Source organism: Lutjanus erythropterus, chromosome 8, assembly GCF_056507025.1.
Source record: "Lutjanus erythropterus isolate fLutEry1 chromosome 8, fLutEry1.hap2, whole genome shotgun sequence".
NCBI classification, from domain to species: domain Eukaryota; kingdom Metazoa; phylum Chordata; class Actinopteri; order Lutjaniformes; family Lutjanidae; genus Lutjanus; species Lutjanus erythropterus.
In genome coordinates, this window is record NC_139324.1 from 26876343 (window position 1) to 26897765 (window position 21423).

Genomic DNA, 21423 nt, shown 5'->3' on the forward strand with positions numbered 1-21423 from the left:
CAGGGAAAGTGTGCTGCGTTCAGAGACCGTCGGAAAGATCAGAGTTCAGATGACTGACCCGAATACTGGTAAATACAGAATTTTATCTTAGCACTTTTTTAAGAATCAGAGAGGGAGACACTAAAAAGATAATTCCAGTGATGGATGTACTAAGACATTTTACTTGAGTAAAAGTAGAAACACTTCTACGGTACTAAAAATTCTTTGTTACAAGTTAGGACTGTCACAATCATATATTCTCTATACAATTATCATGGCCAAAATAATTCACAATTTTGAGATAGCTTAGAAAATATTTTTTTTAAATGCTATTAGTGAAATTCATCTTTGGTATATTATGTTTATTCCCAAGGAAAGAAAACAAATCATACACTATATAATTTTCCATTTTCTCCCCTTCAATCATTCCCCATCCAGTTGATTCCCTCAAACATAGAACAAATCACACTGTTTCAAATGTCATATATCACTTACACTATTAATAACTCAGGGATTCTACACAAAATAGATAAATAAAATGCAGGAGGGTAATAAAGAAAAAAAAACATAAGCAGAGGAAAAAGTAATTGGCTTTTAAAAAAGGAGCCCAAGGTAACCAGAAAGAGATAGGTATCTATAGGGAGAGTCTTCAATTTATCAAAGTACTATGTGATCAGACCCCAGGTAGGTTTGAATTTCTCAAGATGTCCCGCAGCAAAAACTTAATTTAGTGAAATTCATCTTTATTTTTGTTTCTTGTGCATTTGGTCTCTTTTTTGGCTAATTACACTCATAATAAGGAGGTGGATCTTACAAAAAATGCCATTATATTTACTTTTTAAAACAGTTATTTTCAATACTGGTATATCTCAACACCCCTATTACAAGTGAAAGTCCCGAATTCAAAATGTTACTTAAGTAAAAGTACAGAAGTTTGATTAACAACATGGTATCAAGTATCAAAATAATATCAAAAGTAAAAGTTCTTCCCATGCAGAATGGCTCCTTTCACACTGTAATATTGTTGTAGAATATCATATTATTCTGTTTTCATCACAATCAAATACATGTAAGAGCATTTTACTATTGTAGTACATCGATATGGAGCCAGGTCTACATGCATTGTATAGTTCTGGGTAGATTTGTGATATGGTACTGCCTCCTATCATGTGTTTTTTTTTATGTAAAAAGTACCTATCAATATAAAATAAATGCACTGGAGTAAGAAGTACAATATTTACCTCTGAAATATAGTGGAATCTGGAGTATAAAGTAGAATATGAAGGAAATAGTCACGTAACGTACAAGTAGGTCAAAACTGTAGCTAGCAAATTTACTTGGTTACTTTCCAACACTGAATAATATCAAATAATAAATTCTATATACAGTTACTCTGCGGTATGTTAAATTGGTATTGAAACAATAAGGCAATTAAAACGAGTAGGAGATCAACTGAAAATGAATCTGCAACTGTTAAACACGTTAAACATTTGCTAGTTCTAGCCTCTTACATGTGATAACCTGCACCTTTTCACTGTCTGGTGCGATGGTGGACTGTATAAATTTGGGTTTTGGACTGCAAAGTGACCATATCAAGCAATGGGAATATGACATATGGTAATAATCATTTGATTTATCAGTAATATAAGAGTCAATTGCAGCCCTAGTTAAGACATGTTAAAGTTTTGTTTGGTGTGCATTCTTTTATGTCTGGGCAAATATGAGGAACTGCAGTTCTGCTTGTATTATAGTAAAAGTGTAATGATAAAAGTGTTACTATTTCATGTTTTTACTCTCTCTTTATTTAACCATTTAACATGTATCTGTTAAACCAGATACATGTTGCCTTCAATCTGAAATAGGAGCTAAAGAGGAGCACCTGAATGCACCATTTTATGTATTTCCCAGCATGCTTTGCAATATAGGACAGCATGCATATGCTCCATTGACTGTTGAGACTGGAATTTACAGCCGGTTTGCAGTGGTTGTTACGAGATAGCAAAATGACTTCAGACCTTTCTGCTTGAAAAATTCAAGAGGACGGGAAACTGGGCAGACAACAGATCCTGATAGTTTCTAACTCTATAGTGAACAAGTGAACAGACAGTTAGAAATAATGCCTTTATCAACAGTTTAAAAAGTCAAAAATAATGCATGGACAAAACTGGGTAATGGAAAATAGGCCACTAGCCTCACTCGGCTCAGAATAATGAAAGAAAGTAAAACAAAAATGGTTAACTAAATATCAGATTTTTATTTTTGCAAATTTTCGACCTCTATGTATTCTACATTTGAGTAAAACTGGCAACTTAAGCCTGAGATGACAAATCTATAGTTTGACACTGATCACTTTTAATTTGACGGTCTGCCACATTAAAAAAATATATCTATTATTATCACTTATAAAAGCATCATCATCATATATTCTTCCCATGAAAGATTTGTCACTTTGATAAAAAACTGAGAATAACCTGAAACAAAGTGACTTGTTAAGCTCTCTGCCTCACCTCTACTAAGTCATCTGACCAGCGTGACTACTGTTTCCATATGGCACACAGCAGCGCTCTTTAAGTAATGATTGAACACAAAGTTACAGCACACAAATAGCAAGCAACAGTACTGGTACTTCAGAATACAAAGTAACCTGGGTTAAAGTCTCAAAGAAAGAAGACAGAAGCTGTGAAAAATGCTTAAAACAAAGCGGAACTTTATTTGAGAAAACAGTTCATTTGTCGTCAGGAATATCACACCATGCTATAAACTTAAAAGTCCAGATGTTTGAGGATTTATTTCCCACAGGTTAAAGTATTAACTCCCAAAACAAAGTTCTGTAATGCACTGACTGCGAGCAATTAGAGTCTGAGTGTATCACAGAACTTTATTTGGAAAGCCACAGTGCCACCTCATAGGTTTGTCCTTGTGCAGGACCTTATCCTCCTCAAGACCGGCTGCTCCTTTAACCTGTAGAAAGGCACACAAAGCAAGGAGAACAGTCCTTTTTCATTGCATTGACTTCAACTCAAAACTGCAAAGAGAGAAAATGGCTGGCATAATTTGTTGCAAAGACTTGAATGGTTTAAGGCCTACAGAAAGGGTTGCTGTGTGGTGGGTCCTCCCTGGAGTCACACAGGTAAAGCAGGCCAGATGGAGTCTTTTTACACACTGTCAGCTCAATACAGAAATCATTAAATGGCTAAATACCATCTGGGCATGTGCAATAGGTGATCCTGTAGTACATCCCACCAAAAAAAAAAAAGGATCCTAAAATACTCTTACTTACCTCTCCAAGCTTGAACATCTGGTTGCAAAGTGAACCAGCCTCTATATAAGATGACATGTTTGAAGTTTCTAGTTTTGGTGGAATCTTTAACTTGATTTGGGATAATTTCACCCCTGCGCCGTGTATCATTGAATCTACCTGTTGAGTCTGAACAACTTTCTCAACTAAACAGGCCCTGGAGAATGAGCTATTCACGATTAAACAGAGCAGATATACATGATAGCAATGAGGAAAGAGCAGAAAGCTCCAGGAGTATTGAGTTCTGTCAGTTTGATGATAGTTAGGGCACTTGCCACATCAAGTGACAGCAACTTTAGAAGTGCAAAATAACGCGACAAAACCAATAATGTCACGTCACAATCATTACTATTGACAGTTATTTGCACAATAAGTGATATGATGGAGGAAAAGTAAGTTTTGCAAGTCATACTGTACCTGATATAGGTAGACGCAAGGGACCAGCTGCAATCCAACACGAGGGGCAAGTAGTCTTGATCATAAAATGCAAAAGCAGAAAGCGATATGAGGACATCGCAGGCCACGGCTGGATTCACAGTGCAAACGCCGGTTTTCACTGCGGTTGGTGTCCGTCTGCGGACTTGCAGCGCACTAATCGTAAGGTGGCCACCGCCGCTTTTACCTTTTCTTCCCCCAGTCAGTCCTGTGCACTTCACTATATGCAGCTGGAAGAATGTCGACGTGGAGCTGCCAAACGTGAACGCGTGTTCATGAGCGCGCATGAGGGGGGAAAAAATAGGCTTTTTTAGTGTAATTTCACGCAGTGGCACAGTAGAGCTGCACTTTAGTGTGAGCTTCTTCACAGATAGGTGCCACAGGCAGGACCTAGTCTGTCTTATTACCTTGACATATTTCAAAAGCCACTTAATTACATCTGGATCGGACTTCTTCCTTACGCTGAGGTGTCAGAATGGGTCAAATTTAATTAACTTTGAGGATTTTTTTTTTATAAGACTTAACCTTCTTAAATAGCGCTAATCTCCGATTGACTGATAGCGAGGTCATCTGAATTAAAAAAAAAAAATCATGTGAAAGACAGATGTACCCCATATGCAGATCTTTTACATATAAGCTAAAATACTGCTTTCAGTTTTACTTTAGGAAGAGTAGATCGATAAAGTCAAAAGAAAGTACTGAGTAGTATGAAGTACTCATGATGAAGAATGTCTTCCTCCCTTAGTGATGCATTAATTAATTAAAGTAGACTTTTACTGTCGAGCTCTTGTCAGTTTTAACAGCTGTTGAGTCTGTTTAATCTACAGCACTAGTGGTGGAAGTATTCAGACCCTATACTTTAGTAAAAGTACTAATACTACTCTAATACAAGTAAAAGTTCTCAAATCAAAGCCTTTTCTCAAGTAAAAGTATGCAAAAGTTGTATCAGCTACTTAGAGTTTGAAAAATAAAAGCATTACCATATCGTATTTGATACTGATACAGCAATGTTTTGGCATCTTTTAAGGGGAAGTTAGTATTTAACTAGATTACTTTGTACAACTATATGGTTTAATCTGTAGTAAATAACTTAACACTGCTCTCTGAAACATAAAGTAGAAGGAGAAAAATTGAAATAAGGACAAGAACCTTAAAATCGTACTTAAGTATAGTAACTTAATGTACTTTGTTACATTCCACTGGTACTGCCTCATATTTATACTCTGATTATATGTTTTGCCTGTCTGTAAAGTACCTAACCAGTAACTGTGCTGAGTAACATTCTGTCTGAATCAGATTAGAAGTATAATCAAATAGAAATATTCAAGTAAAATACAAGTATCTTGAAAATTTTTTACATAAATGGAGTACCTGAGTAAAAAATAGTGACATATGAATGTCAATTCTACTAACAGTCTACTGCTGTTTTATACTTTGTAGTAGCTTAATTTTATAATCTTAATGTATCTCTATGTTATGCTGCTCTTTGTTAATATATCTAAATAAATATGTACCAAAGCCTGTGGTGGAAAGCAATTATGTTTACTCATTTACTGTATTTAAGTGCAGTTGTGATGTAGTTCACTTATAGACTTGCAACTGATCACATCTGTTTATTTTATACTTTTATTCCACTACATTACAAAGGGGAACATTGTACTTTTTTTAAAACTCCTTTACATGTATTTAACAGCTATACTTATAGTTACTTTTCAGATAAAGAAATTACATCTAAAACATATGATCAACAAATAATATATAACATAATGCCTTGTTTTAGATGAACTACTACAAGTATTAACAAGCAGTTAAAAGGAGCCCCAACCTGACCAACTATATCATTAAGGCACTGTTGACGTCAATGCATCAATAATCATGATATAATACAAATAATAATAACATACACAACTGACTATTCTGCATAGCCTAACCTTTCTTTTCGCCCATGGGATCCCCAAATGTTTTCATTTCAAGGTCCCCCTAGTTTATGTAGGCCTACATTTGACCACAGATCCCCAGTTTTAGGATTTCTGAATCTGAGTCTGAAAGAATCCCCTCTGAGTCATTATTTTAAATTTTAGGTTTGCAGATAATTATGTCTTCTATGTTCCCAATGGCTTCCTTTGTTGTCCCAACTTCCAAAAAAGTTAGAAAAGTTAAAATATTATGTTCCTTATTATGGGTTAGACCCTCACAAACCACTCAAGGCCCCCTGTTGGTCCCCAGACCCCAGTTTGAAAACCACTGCCTTCATCTACATTCTGTTGCAAATACTTTTTAAAGCCACATTTTGAATGCAGGACTTTAACTTTTAGGACTATTTGAGCGTTGCTTCTGAATAAATGACCGTCACTGCTTTGTAGAGCTCTCCAAGTTGTCAGTGGCAGTCTTCAGTGGTTAAACGGGACATTAGGGCCCCAGGGCCTCCAGCTCCACACCGGGCACGGTGACCAGCAGGGGGCGCTCTGCACCAATTAAAAGTCTCCTGATGATGACGGAGTTACAATTGAGATGGTAACGATTTTTTAAAATTTAATGATAACATATTAGCTGGTTTATAAGTAGCTAGATATGCCAAATAAATGCCCAGGTGAGATTTTGGATGAATTTTCAGTGCCTTCAATGTTTTTTTTAGACAGAGAGACAACCCGTGCTAGTTTGTTTAACAATTTAATTTATTTCCAAGGAGATTCAGGATCATCTTTAAGGGTTATAGCAACTTTCAAACACACGTGAATATGTTGTTTAGGGGTTTTATTTGGTAAACAGCAATACTGAGTAGATATTCATCATGGGCTCTAGAAGGTAACCCTTGATTTGTGAAACTCTCGCGAGTTTTGCGCACGTTGTTTCATTATTGTGCACGTTATACATATTAATTATGTTTTATAATGCGATAGCGGTGTGGATATGATATGTATAGGTATGTATGGCAGGTTTACGGTCAAAAAAACACTTGACTGGGGCTAAGGAAATATAATGTTTTGGGTTAAAATGGCCGCTCTCGCGAGATCTTTCCCGGTATGGAGTTCCCTTCTGGACACGACGGCTCTTATCGCCTCATAGGCCGGCGTCAGGGGGACGATCCCGGCGCAGCGGCTCGGTAGGCAGGGCCATCATTTCCGTGATGTTCATTAGATTAAAAGGAAGCAATGTTTCCCTCAGTACAGCTACTGCGACGGACTCTATCGGCACCGGACCGCTCGCCATTTTAACCTGCCATTTGAGGAATAACACAGGAATAACATTATCATAAGGCGTTTCTCAACGGCGAGAAAGATCTCCATGCTGATGGAAATGGAGGTGATGCATTCCAGTCAACAGGTAAATACGAGTATTTCTTTAAAAAGTGATTACCAGACGAGACAAACCGGCTGACATTGACTGTGAACTTCCTTTTATAAGATCTGATAGGGAGTCAGAGACGCGCTTATAGTTCAGATAAACTTTTTTAATGTCAAATTGAATATTCAGTACGCGGTGACAGTCCGGTTAATGGCGTACTTTAACGTAGAAATAACGTCTTCAACGTGGGAAAGTCCATTCAAAAACACAGCCTGGCTTTTCTTCTTAAGTGATATTAAGGCTGACCTCTGAACCGCTTTCAGTTCTGCAAGTCATTCGCTTGTGACGTAAAGGTAAAATCAGTCCCGTTAAAATAAAGAAACAGGTTGATATCTGAGTGGTCGTGCTGTTTCTCTGAATAAAATTATACCACCTTGCCCACTTTCACCATGAGAAGTGTGGCAAACAGAAAACTAAGACTCTCCTGAGTGTTTTCTCGTAAGTGTCTCTGCCTCCTCCCCTCTTACCCTCTAAGCATGTGATACCATATCTGATATGGACAAGCTTGTGACCATTGGGAATGGTGTCTTTAAGGGCTGTTTTGTTTGCTGAATGTTTTTTTTTTCTCCAGTGTATTTTGACATGTAAAAGCACCACAAAAGCTCAGTCTGGACTAGGACTGATTGATATGACAAAATCAAATATCTAGAGCCTGACTGATATATCGATTGACCAGTAATATCGGCCTGATATTGGTCTATCACAGGTATATCAGTTTATATCTGTATCAGTATACTTGTTGTTGTTGAATTTGCACCTACATTTAAACTTTTTTAAACAGAACATAATGCAGATTGTTTGTATTTGTTAGCTTTATTGGCAGCATTTTATTTCGGCTAGGGATGATAACAAGTAATTGATGATCAGTTAATCAGTCATTAAGAATTTGATTATCAAGTAAAATTTAATCAATCTACTCTTAAATAAAAGATATGAAATATAACAGAGATTATTTTCATGAGTGTGCTCTGCATGTTATGTGATGTTTAACTGTATGTGTTTAATATGTAGGCCTTTATGTCTTTATGTGATTCATAAGCCATGCAAAGCTGTCCAAGAATATACAGTATGTTGTTGTGGAAATAAAGCTTTGTTTGAGGGGAAGAAAAGCACATCTGATATAGTTTGGTATAAGAATTTTTTAAAATGTTTTTTAAATAATGATTAATTGATTAATTGACATTTAAACTTACCAATGATCAATTAAAGAAAGTGCTTACAATTTGCAACACTAATGTAGGCCTATATTTGATCCATTTTTCTCAGTTTAAATTTAATATCTAAACATATTTTGTTATATGTGTGTTTGTTGTATTTAAAGTTATATATCATTATTAATATAGCTGTGAGAGTTTACTTTCCCGAGCCCTGATATCACTTTGGACAATAGAATTTATTGTTAAACCATCAAATATCCTTCCTCCATTATGATGAGATAATCCTTTATTAATCCCACGATGGAGAAATTTAGTCGAAGTTTTACAGCAACAAAGTGGGTCAAGAAATAGAAAAACCATCAGCAGAACATATTAATAAATAAGTAACAAGCAATATAAGTAAGAGCAGATATGAAAATAGGAACAATATAAACAAGAGGAACAATCAAAAATTGGAACGGTATAGACAAAAAATGTATATATTATATATTCTATAAATCCTGTAATTATATTCTCTATAAAGAATACCAATATATTGACATTTGACACTTTTTTATTCCCTAATATCAGTATTGCCCCCAAAAATCCCCTACTGGTCAGGCCCTACACATATCAAAATATATTTTCCCAAATACCTCGATACTGGTATTTATCGATTTTACAACATTGTAGGGATGACTGTTTTCACAAAATCTCAATACAATAATATTTAGGATAAGTATTCATCAGTAATGTGGATATTATGGCTGGAACAGTCCGTTAAGTTGAGAAAATGACATCACTTTACAGTAATGCAGCCCACAAAACCAGGAAAATGCAACACTTCTTCAATATCACGATATCATACAACGATGTCCAAATTCCAAGACGATATCTAGTCTCATATCATGTCGGCATATTGTCCAGCACTTGTCTAGACTTGTTCTTACGCAATGCATGAGATGTTTATCTTGGCTTTTTCTTCATGTTATATGGCCTTACATCTTGTGTGTTTGGTTAAACCTGCCATGAAGTCAGGGTCAGTGGAAGTACACAGTTGACTGATGATGCGGGTCTAAAGAAGGGCTGTTTTGGAACATGTGCGGCTGTGTTTCATCATCCTCGGTCAAGCAGTGGGTGTCCACTGAAATGTGATGAAAGAAGGCACAGTAAACCACTGGCCCTTGTGTTTAGCTGAGGAGAGGTAAATGAACAACCCACGCTGAGAGCCCACGCACACACTTTGTATCACTCCTCTATTACCCAGTTTGATAGCTGGAGGAGCCATTAACTGTTGGCTTGTTTTCAATATATGTCTTTGATAGGGCTGCAATTAACCATTATTCTCCATTAATCATTAATCTGTTGGTAAGGCAATTAGTAGTTCGGTCCATAAAATGTTGGAAAAATGTCCATCAGTGTCTCCCAAAGCCCAAGATGATGTCATCAAATGTCAAATGTTGTTTCACATTTAAGAAGCTGGGATCAGAGAATTTTGACTTTTCTTAATGTGACTTAAACTGATGTATCGATTATCAGAGTAGCTGGCAATTAATTTCATAGTTGACAACTAATCAATTGTTAAATTATTAGTCAATTCAAAGTCTGAAATAGATGTAGGGCTGCAACTAACAATTATTTTCATTGTCAATGGTTTTCTGGAGAATTCGACTAGTTATTTGGTTCATGAAATGTCAGAAAAGGGTGAAAAATGTGGATCAGTGTTTCCCAAAGCCCAATATGACATCCTCAAATGTCTTGTTTTGTCTACAACCCAAAGATGATTCAGTTTACTGTCATGATGGAATAAATAAACCAGAAAATATTCACATTTAAGAGGATCAGAGAATTTTGACTTTTTTTCTTAAAATAATGAGATTAATTTCATAGTTGACAACATATCCATTAATCGTTGCAGCTCTTGTCTGTTATGTGTTAAACGTGTGTTTTCTGGTAAATTAGGAGGCGTCTGCTCGACATATTTTGTCTCTATTTTAAACTAAAGGCATGTTATTGTATTGTGTGGCAGAGGCGACTGGGAAGTTATTATGTTTGAGCCAGTTTCCTTGTTCTAGTGCCAGTCCAGGTCTTGTGACAGCCATGTTAGTGATACCATACTGATAACCTGTGCTCACACAAACACACCCACATTTACTCAATCTATCTGGCATTAATTCACAATATTAACTATGATTTGTTAAGGTACTTCAGTTCTGTGACATTATATAACAGCACAATTATCCAGTGACAGTGAAGGGACTGATTGGACTTTCTCTGCACAGGCGACAGGCCTTTTTTTAGACGTGGGATTGTTTTTAAAGGACCAGTATGACTCGTCTGATGAGCTTATTAGGTGTGACCAACAGACAGGAGTGTGGTTTTTTAGTTTGGAAAACATGACTGACCTCAAGATGTGTGTTCAGGCGTATTTTAGGGCACTTCCTCGTTCCTGCAGAGACCATAATGCCTGGTTGTGCGCTCACCTTTCAGTCGGTGCGTATGACTTATAGCAGACAGCCTCAGTAATGTGTAATCCCTCTGATGCAACACCGAGGCAAAGAGGGTTAGTGGGTTCTTATTTTCCAGAGCTGCAGCTGTAGTCAGAAAAACTGTGTGAACAATATCCAAAAATACCTTCAGAATATCTTATCAAGGGTTACCACACGTAACATTTTCAAATCAAAGGAGAAAACATGATCATAGTGTGTTTTCTCTACAGTTTTACATCCTCTTTATTGTGCATTGTTCTGCTTTGTACTTTATTTCCTTTCAGTTCCCTCTCAGCTTTTTCCTGGCCATGTCTGTCTGCGCTGCCATATGACCGACTTCAGGCATTATGAGGCCAAACCCATAAGTTGTATTTATACCCAAATCTGAGGAACAAACAAGTCACATGCTCAGGCAGTATCTCAGGCTTATGCAACATCCCTGGGCCTTGTGAAACGGTTTCCTTCTGTAAATAAGTTCTAGTGAAGGGCCCAAAGAAGAGAGCAGAGTAGCTCAGTTTATCTTTAGTCATTCTTGTTTAAAAAGGCAAATAACAGTCAGGCCTGTGAGGGGAAATCTACAGGAAACCGTATTAAATAATCCCCACAGTCGTAAAAGGCTACGTCTAACATCCTGTTTTGTTAGCAGCACCAAACTTATTGACTAAATACTAAAGGCAGGACAAAATTATGTGTGCATCATTGTGACAGAAAATACTGTGGACAGGTAGTCACTAGTTGTAGTCATTTACTGAAAGGTATAGCAAGAAGGAAAACAAGGAAACAAGCTATGTAATTCTTTATATTGCTAATTTGATTTGGTTGTCTTACATCATTCTTTCAGACAGAGCTGTGCCAAATGACATTCTTAGGGCTGCAACTAACAATTATTTTGATTGTCGATTACTTTCTCAGTTAAGTGGTTAGCTGTTTGGTCAATAAAATGTCAGAAAATAGTGAAAAATATCAGTCAGTGTGTCCCAGTGTCCAAGGTGACGTCCTCAAATGTCTTGTTTTGTCTCCAACCCAAAGATATTCAGTTTACTGTCATAGAGGAGTAAAGAAACCAGAAAATATTCACATTTAAGGAGATGGAATCAGAGAGTTTTGACTTTTTTTTCCCTCAAAAAAGACTCAGACCAATTAATAATTTGTCAAAATAGTTGTTGATTAATTTAATAGTTGACAACAAGTTGACTAATTGTTGCGGCTTTTTGTGCAGCAAACAGGAGTTTTTGAAAGGCTAAACAAACAAATATGGACTTAGGAAGAATATTTCATTAGATAAAAACAATTTGTGAATTTTGTGAAGTGTTACATTTTGAGCTGTAAGTTTTTTCCTGGTTTCTTTACTTCTCTATGACAGTAAACGAAATATCTTTGTGTGACATTTCATAGACCGAACAACTAATCACATAATCCAGAAAATAATCGACAGATTAGTCAAATATGAGAATAATCATTAGTTTCAGCCCCACGTTTTTTCTATACATTTTGACTTTCAGATTTCACGTGGTTGAGTTATTGAAAATGTTTAGATCCCAAGAGTCAGAGACAATCCTACACAACCACCACTGGTATCTAATTCTACAGATATTATAATGCCAATAATATTAGTGTAGCCTAATCTAAATCAACTGCAGAAATACCAGGTTTAAAAAAACTGAACAACAAAAATAAAACTGAATTTGAATGTCGAGGATTCAACTGTCAACATTATGAACAAAGTTTTCGGATTTGTCATATCAGATAGATTTTCGTCAGCTATGATGGCTGTTTAACAATGAAAACAACAACAATGCTACTGTATCTGCTATTGTTTTGATGTGTGAAAGGCCCCTGGTGGCAGAAGTTACATATTGTGCATTGAAGCCAAGCTCATTAACATTCTCATTTTCGAAATGCTGTATAACATGATGAAAATACATCAAACATCGACCGTCTCACTTATTGACACTGAAAGTATAAAGTAATGCATGTCAATCTGGTATGATCTGAGCCAAATTTAAAAATATTTTATTCATTCATGGATACTGCTCTAAAATATGGTCTGTATGTTTGGGATGTAACTATACTTCATTTAGAGAACTAAACTGTAACATGAAGTCTTTATGCAAAAGCTTGACTCAGAGCTTGCAGTGTTGAGTTTGAATGTGACCAGTGAATTCACACCTCAGTATAATTGGATGGGTAGTTATCACTTCCCTCGGACAGAGTATCAGGTGAGGATTCATGTCTTTGGCTGGTGTGTGGTGGCAACAGGGGAAAAGAGAGACGTGCATCTATTATTCATGTGGTTTCTCCCCCTTGACATTAGTGCCAGTGTTGTTGTCAGTGAACAGATACTGAGGGACAGGGTGTGGCGGGTGCAGCAGCCACGCTTCACAGCAGGGACACTCACGCTCTCACCGCATGGACAACATGGCTCCGGTTCACAACTGTCTAAACTGATCTGCCTCTGCTCTCCTCTCCAGGACATGAACCTGATCGACATCCTGTGGAAGCAGGACATCGATCTCGGTGCCAGGCGCGAGGTGTTTGACTACAACCACCGACAGAAAGAACATGAGCTGCAGAGGCAGCTGGAGCTCCAGGAGGAGAAGAGGCTGCATTTGCTGCGGGAGCAGGAGAAGGCCCTGCTGGCACAGCTGCAGCTCGATGAGGAAACAGGAGAGTACATACCCCGCCCGCCGCCCAGCGCCCCACTGCAGTCGGCCGTTTCACCTCTTGAGGTTACACAGGTACATGCACATGGTTGTCATTACTCATGTCAGAGGTGGACCACTCCCACCTCATTTGATAGGCTGTGACTTTGTCGTAGCTAGGCTACCACCTCATTCTGTGTAATTACAAAAACACAGGTGGGTGTGCAGTTTTGCTTTGGAGTATTCTGCTCTAGAAACGACTCTACAGAGACCTGCGCTCTATAAATAGAAAATCGTGTACTGTTTTTAAAACATGGTGCGCCACAAAGGATGCTGGGTGGTTAATTTAAATGGATGTATGTTAACCTTTTTTGCAGAATGTCGGCTTCACAGAAGACGGTGGTGATGCCATGTCATTTGATGAATGTCTGCAGCTACTGGCAGAGACATTTCCTGTAGAGGAAACTGAGGTAAGATCATTACTCTCTTGCTACACATGTGACATCATACAGTGTAACAGAAAGTTGAAATGACTCATAATTTCAAGGCAGCTGGCGTCACTAAATTCTAGAGTTCAAAGTCAAACTGAAACTTTTATGTTTTGAAATAAACTAAAACAAGTTGTGCCAGCCTATAATTCTGAGATGTTTTACTTTTCTTTATGAACTTGAATCTTTGAGTTTACGAATTCCCAAAAAATCTGTATTTCAAAACTTGGTCGCAGCGTTGAACCCTACATATCATTATTTGGATGGTTGAAAATGAAATGGTTGCAAATAAAAATAATAAAGCTAAAAGGGGTTTTTCAACTGGTTATGAAACGTTCTTGTTTTTTTCTGTTTCTAAAACTCAAAGATTCAAGATTTTTAAGAAGCAAATTTATTTATCTCAATAAAGGCAAGGCAAGTTTATTTATATAGCACCATTCAGTCACAAGGCAATGCAATGTGATTTACAGGTGCATAGAAATAAATTACAATAAAACATTAATAGAGCATTAAAATTGCATTTAAAAGACCATACAAACAAAAACAAAAGTAAGCTGATAAATAGTTGAATGAAAAGGTATGTATCTACTTAACAGGAAAGCTGCAGTAATAGAAAGCTGCATAGAAACTTAAAGCTGCTTTATCTTGCTTGGTTCTGATCCTTGGAACAATAAAACAAAAGATCATAGATTGTCTTGAAATGATGAGTTTGTGAACTTGTTTTTTTTTTTTTACAGAACTCCTCCGTTTGCCTGGACACTGCTGTTTCAGTACCCATGATGTCCCCAGAGCAGCCCGCTCTGCCTCCGGCCACCCTCTCCCCAGGTCCACTGCCTACACCACCACCACCGTCACAGAGGATGTCCCCGGATTTGGAGCAGGCCTGGATGGAGCTTTTGTCCCTCCCCGAGCTGCAGGTATAATACATGGATTCTACCGCCTCAATGGCATGGCAGTTTGTGTTGGAACAAATACCCAAAGAATGCATCGACGACAGGAGCTCGGCATTAGAGGACAAATAGTTTTTTGTTTGCTCTGAGAATGGGGTCTCATATATGTGAGACAGGTGCACACGGCTCATTCCACTGCGATTAGGTTGTTGAGACTTTTTAGGGAGTGAGGGAGGTGGGTGTTCCAAGATGTTACGAGTTTACAGAACTAAAAGATACTGAGTGCAGAGAGGTTGTAGGTGTGGTCCTAAAACTTCGTGCACAGCAGTTTTTCAGAAGCTTCCTTATCAGTTTTTTCTTCCAGTCATATTTGCATTAGCTGATGGGTGGAGCAGTGTGCCATTTGTTGCCTTGACCTCTTGCTGTGTGTCAGAGTGGACTGGACCACAATCCTAACCATGTATCTCACCATCAAGCTGCATTGCATGAGTTGCTCTGGCAAGCTGCTGATAAGGCCTCAGGAATTTTGTTTCACTTCTTGTAAGCTGCTTTTTGAAGATAACGCTATCGGTTAACTTTTCAGTAACAGCGGGCTGGGAGATTGGTGATTACTGCGCTACAACTGGATATATAAAGTCATTAGGGATGTATCAATAGATAGAATATTGCAATTAAACAAAAATCTTAGTACTGCACCGCACTGTGACTAAATCTACTGTGACATTACATAGGTAATTATTTTATTTTCTCAAATTACTGTGTGGCTTTTCAATTATATGCTTAATTCAGACATACCATTGCAATTTTTTGCACATGCTGTGTTTTATTTTATTTTATTGAAGAAAGAAATCAGAAGTACTTCAACTCAAAATGAAAAAAATATTTTATATTAATAAAAAATGCTGTACATATCAGATTTATCATTTTATTAAGGTCATTTTCAAGCATTTTTTCTGTTTTTAATATTAAATAAATATTGCATTGTAGACTTTTAATTGCGGCATTATCATATGGGTTTTTGGTATACAGAGGGCTAACCTGTGCTTCACCCAGGTCTGCCTTAATTGAAATACCAGTCAGCTGGAGGGAGTGTGTTAGATGAGTATTTTTGTCACCTAATGCTATGTTTTGGCCAACAAAGTAATAGCTATAGGATAGGGAGGTGACAACACAGCAACATGGGTGTGGGAGTCACGCTTTTGCAGGCAGTGCATCCTGGTACATGTAGGCACTGCCTGCACAGCTCTGCGAGCATTAAAAACTCGGTTTTCTTGGTCAGTATAGCACACAAAGAGGCATTTATTGCTTTTGTTGACTACATTTACCATCAACACAGACTGGATATAGACATGAAAAGTGCCAAAATTTCCCAGTGGTAGCAGCAAAAAGTCTTAATTTTAATTTTCTAATACATGTAGACACCCTGTTTTAAGTCATCAAATTGGACAACACATGATATTTTGGAAGACACTACAGGTTTATATATGAGTACATAGTGTACCTGCTTCCACAACAACATGTATAATAAACTCTGACATTTTTATATCTCTGATCTTGGATTTACTGGTAAACCACTTGCATTAGAGTAAAGTAATGTGATATGTTGGTTGTATTTATTTTAATTGTTCTTTATCTTTTTCTTCCAGCAATGCTTGAACATGCAAATGGAGGACACACTGGAGAACACAACTTATCCTCTTCCAAACAGCCCAGAAGTTCAGAATCCAGACTACACTTTTTACCCCATGACTAGTCTCACAGAGGGGGAAACAAACGCTGTAAATGTTTGTCCTGCAGAGTTCATGAATACATTTGATGGCTCTGTTCCCAGCATGGCCCCACCAGACAATCTCAGCCAGATGAAGGCTAAAGACTTCACTGCAGAAAGTTTCTGTGACATATTTTACCCCAACACCCTTCTCGAGGAGGGCAGCGGTCAACATGGCCTTGAAGGAAATGAAAGCGACACCATGTCTGATTCTCCAAACCAGCTCCCCTTTACACCAGTAGACCTTTACAGCCTCTCACCTGGAGATTCATTCGACAGAGGCAAACACGGTCTGACGGCAGAAATGCCAGACTCGGATTCAGGAATCTCTGCAAACACAAGTCCAAATGCAAGTTCACCTGGGAAGTCCATATATGGAGATGGCTCCTTCCTTTACAGTGATTCAGACATGGAGGAGATGGACCACAACTCTGGAGGTGCAGAATCTGACTACTCAGAGATGTTCTCGATAGATTTCCAACCTGATGACGTTCAGCCAGCAGTTTCTGCATCTGCACTAACAGGGCAGCCGAAGCAGCAGGAAAAGAAACCCAAACAACACAAGACGGAGCCGGCAGAGGAGAGCGGCCACAACAACGCTCCCTTCACCAAAGACAAGCAGAAGAGACGCTCGGACCTGCGTCTCACCAGAGACGAGCAGAGGGCAAAGGCCCTCAAAATCCCTTTCACTGTAGCCATGATTATCAACCTGCCTGTTGACGATTTCAACGAGCTGATGTCGAAGCACCAACTGAGCGAGGCCCAGCTGGCCCTGGTCCGAGACATTCGCCGCCGCGGCAAGAACAAGGTGGCGGCCCAGAACTGCCGCAAACGCAAGATGGAGAACATAGTGGGTCTGGAGGGCGAGTTGGACTCCCTGAAGGAGGAGAAGGAACGTCTGCTGAGGGAGAAGAGCCAGAACGCCACCAACCTGAAGGAGATGAAGCAGCAGCTCAACAGCTTGTATCTGGAGGTCTTTGGCATGCTGAGAGACGAAAAGGGCAACTCCTACTCGCCATCCGACTACTCCCTCCAGCAATCGACCAATGGCAGCATCTTCCTCGTCCCTCGTGTCAAAAAGACTTTCATCAAGAGCGAAGACAAGCACTCGTCTCCTGCGTAAATGGTACTGCATTATCATAGTAATACTATGCAATAACTTTGTAGTCGCTCAGCTTTAAAGCATTAGTAGCTCTCAGCAGAACTATTGTATAGTTTTTGCTCACTTCTCTTGAATGTTGTAATATTTTTGATATTTTACTTCTTTTGTACTCTCACAGATTCTTTAACCGACATTGTTTGTAAATATAAGCATTACTTGCTTTTGAGATTGATAAAATGTTACTGTATGTGTATATATAATGTAAATATCATATATTTCTGTATGCTAATGGTTGTTTCAATCATTGTTACTCATATTTTTAACTGTCCCTTTATGATTTGCTGCCCAGGTTCTTTTATAAAATCTTCTGTGCTTTTCAATAAACTATTCATATAGCTCTGCGGCCTCTTGTTTTCTGAAACCAGAACATTGTGTTGTGCACTTTAACCACAGCCTGCCACAGATTGATGCCAGATGGATGTATAGTCCAGGAATGATTACATAACTTACCACATGTTCAGGTCAGTTTTAGACTCGAAGGCTCTTACAAAGCAGAAAAAAACAGGAATATTGTACTGAAACAAAAGAGTTATTGGCTTAAACCACTTTTACAATCTGCTTGCCGTTTTATTAGAGGGAGCTTGTTTGTACAGTAACCCAAATCTTTTAATACTGTGAAAACTCCCGTCGCAAAAGGAATCACACCCACTGCATTCATTATGTTACGCAACAAAGAGTACAATTGTTGAGCTACGGTAGAGTATGCTCAGTGTGAACCATGCATGACAACTTCACAATGGTCCACCAGGCAAGCATATTCAAAAGGTAAAGCCCTACGCAATCAGTATGTGCTCTACATGCACTTTCACACACACACACACACAAACACTACCTTTGATCACCAAGCCCATTTTCCGCTCTCACGGCAAACTTCAGAGGGTGTGTGGTAAACTAAGCCGGTGAGCAGGGTTAACAGACTCAAGGACGTCTGTGAAACAAGTAAATCAAACAAAGAAACCTTCTGACACTGAGAAGCACTGAACTATATAGTAAAACGGGTTCCCACACCCTTTCCAAAATCAAGTTGAGGCACTTTTGAAGAACTTTCGAGGTGCATTTTCATGTTTTTCCAGCACCTCACAGCTGTGGTAAATTACGTATTCCTATACACACACTCAAAATGATTATTTCATCACATTAAATCAGATTTTGTTGCGGTCTAAACCAGAGGCTCTCGTTTTTCTCTTGGCCAAGGACGCCTTACAAGTTCGAAAATATACAGAGGACCCCCCTCATTTATGTCCTGTGGAATAATTTTGACATGGCCCATTTCTTTTCACACCTCTTAGTTATGTGAAAGAACACAAAATATATTTATTAGAAAATATTAGACATGTATTGAAAATATATGCACCATGTCAACACAGAATACCCATAACATACAACATTTTGGCCTACTATCTATTTCACTGAAGCCATATCAGAGATACTACTCATTTTATTTCCTTAATTTTGTTTTTTCAATAACTTCATTTGTTATCATAGTAGCTGATCATTAAAAAATAGTCTATCTTAATCTTTGAATGACTAATTGGACCCCAGAACCAAGCACAGAAGATTTACATACAGATAGGTAGATTAGAACGTAATCTATTAACTTTTTGAAATTTAAACATCCCATTTTTCAAAATATTCATTGAACTATAAAGCCATTTAAAAATGAATTACTTAATATTTTTAAAAACATTTTAATTTAAATGAATGAATGACCCACTGGCAGAGTGCTATGAGCCGATTTGAGACTCAAAACAACCCATATTAGGTTTCATAACAAAATTTTACAGAAGCATGACAAATTAAGGAAAACACAACAAAGTTTCATCTTTCAGAATGTGTCACCTGCCTGTTTGTAGACTTTGCATACTTAAAAACCTGACTGAGATCTAGAAAGTGAACCAACCAGAGTGCAATGTATTACGCGAGTAACGCAAATGCATTTTTAATCAGATCCGAGCACTTTTCAAACCTGAGTAAAGACATTTACATCTCAACATTTTGTTTTTCCCCAAAATAAAACACTCAAGTCATGGAAAACATTTTTTATTTTAAGAGCACAAGTCACACTTTTACATTGACACATCTTAATGTCAAGCCAGCACAGTTCATTGACACTGCTGTGCTTTTCACAAAGCACAGATTTATTGGTCACTCTGCATTCCTCTTTAGACACACTACCCTTCACCTGATTGAGTAACATACTGGCAGACATCGCTTTATTGTCACAGTGAGGAGGCCTGACCTGTGTGGAATCCTAAAAATGCATGTATAATTCTTCCAAAAATGCATAAAACCTAAACTTGTGGCAGGTAATCATGTGGGTCATATGTCTGCCATGTTTGGCACAGACATCCCCGCCGCATTCAATTTAAAAATTACGTCTGATAATGTATAAATAAGCCTGGACAACACACTGAAAGTGACGGGTATCTGCAACAGACACTACATCAAAAACAATTGTTCAATAGTGTCACTTAAACGTAAGCCGCCGTGAAATCACACAATGAATCCGCCCTGCAGCTTAAATAGCCTATCATAGCTGTGGATAATGGAGTGTGCTCCGAGTACCACGCAGACGGCCAATCATTTAACAGGTGTGCTGTTCATTTGCACTGTTGACAGCCAGTGTGACACAACAACAGAAATGACATTAAGTGAAAATATTTATAGAAGAGAAAAGGTCAGCTGGCCAGTAATTTTTTTTAATCGCTCAAGCCTAGTACACATTTGCCTTGATAAATTAGGTGATTAAATTCAAAGTCAGGTGGTTAATTCCAACCTTCTCTTTATTAAACATTAATAATTATTTATACACTGAAATGAAACATTTTATATTGCTATTTTTCAGCTATATTGCACAGTTCTGTTGAAATGTAAACATTTCAATGTTAAGTTATTCTAAATATTTTTTATTTTAATTAATATTTGTAACAGCAATCCATGAATAAACTTTCCGTGTTAAGTGCTACATCCTCAAGGGCAGTAATTACAAGCAAGAAGTAGTAAAATTGCACCAAGTTCCCATTTTTTAGGAAACATTACTAATTTTCCCTACTCAGGAACTCAAGTGTAAGAAAAATGTCAGCACCTTATGAAATAGTGTTTGGCCTCTGAAGCAAAAAAAAAGCGTTTACAATTCTTGGAAAACATAACTAGTACTTGTGAATATTCTATATATTGTGTAAACCTCGGCAGATTAGTTTCACCTCGTGACCACAGTTCCTCTGCTGACACATTCCACCCCAGTTTTGCTTATATGTTCCTGTGACTGCTTGTCATGCAAAAGATTTTTTTTTCTAATTTAAGCAGAGGGTTTGACGTCCTCGATTTAAAACAGGCATCTAAAAGTGTTAATTAAGGTACAAAGTGGATTTATTCATTTTCATTATACAACAGAGGTTGTATATTGACATCAAGACGTAGATCCCTTTTTGCCACTCTCAAAAATTATATAGAGTAGAGTCAGCCAAAGTATTTTACATGTTGGAGTGCTCGGTCTCGTAGTCTGAGGAATGGAGCTGCTTCATAGTCTGTCTATATGCTTCTCTTCTAGTTTATTACTATCCCCTTTTTATAAATTAAATACTTTTGTATGCTATGGTATTTTGATCTGCTTTAGCAGTAATAATCACGTTGGTTAAAAGTTAAAAGTTTTCTTTTTTCTTTACATTATTACGGCATGGAGGACTAACAAGGACACTTTGATTCCATACATTTTAACACTGCATCAAGTAATATTCAGTATATGGCCACTTAATTAGGTACACAAATAGAGTCTAATGCAATCTAATACA

The 21423-nt window shown here is 37.7% G+C and overlaps 1 protein-coding gene across 1 annotated transcript; it reads left to right on the forward strand.

Moving 5' to 3' along the window:
- Positions 1-6833: 6833 nt before the first annotated feature.
- On the forward strand, positions 6834-17969 carry nfe2l2a (nfe2 like bZIP transcription factor 2a). Its single transcript, XM_084725101.1, has 5 exons — positions 6834-7036; positions 13154-13420; positions 13702-13794; positions 14550-14729; positions 16349-17969. The coding sequence occupies exons 1-5, from the start codon at positions 6998-7000 to the stop codon at positions 17591-17593; spliced, it is 1824 nt and encodes a 607-aa protein (XP_084581227.1). The 5' UTR covers positions 6834-6997; the 3' UTR covers positions 17594-17969.
- The last annotated feature ends 3454 nt before the right edge of the window (positions 17970-21423 follow it).

Bases quoted from the DNA above. Each gene is read 5' to 3' on its own strand.
- nfe2l2a (XM_084725101.1), top strand. From the start codon at position 6,998: ATGCTGATGGAAATGGAGGTGATGCATTCCAGTCAACAG. The intron at 13,795-14,549 runs GTAAGATCATTA...TTTTTTTTACAG, and splicing joins TTCCTGTAGAGGAAACTGAG to AACTCCTCCGTTTGCCTGGA. The intron at 14,730-16,348 runs GTATAATACATG...TTTTTCTTCCAG, and splicing joins TGTCCCTCCCCGAGCTGCAG to CAATGCTTGAACATGCAAAT.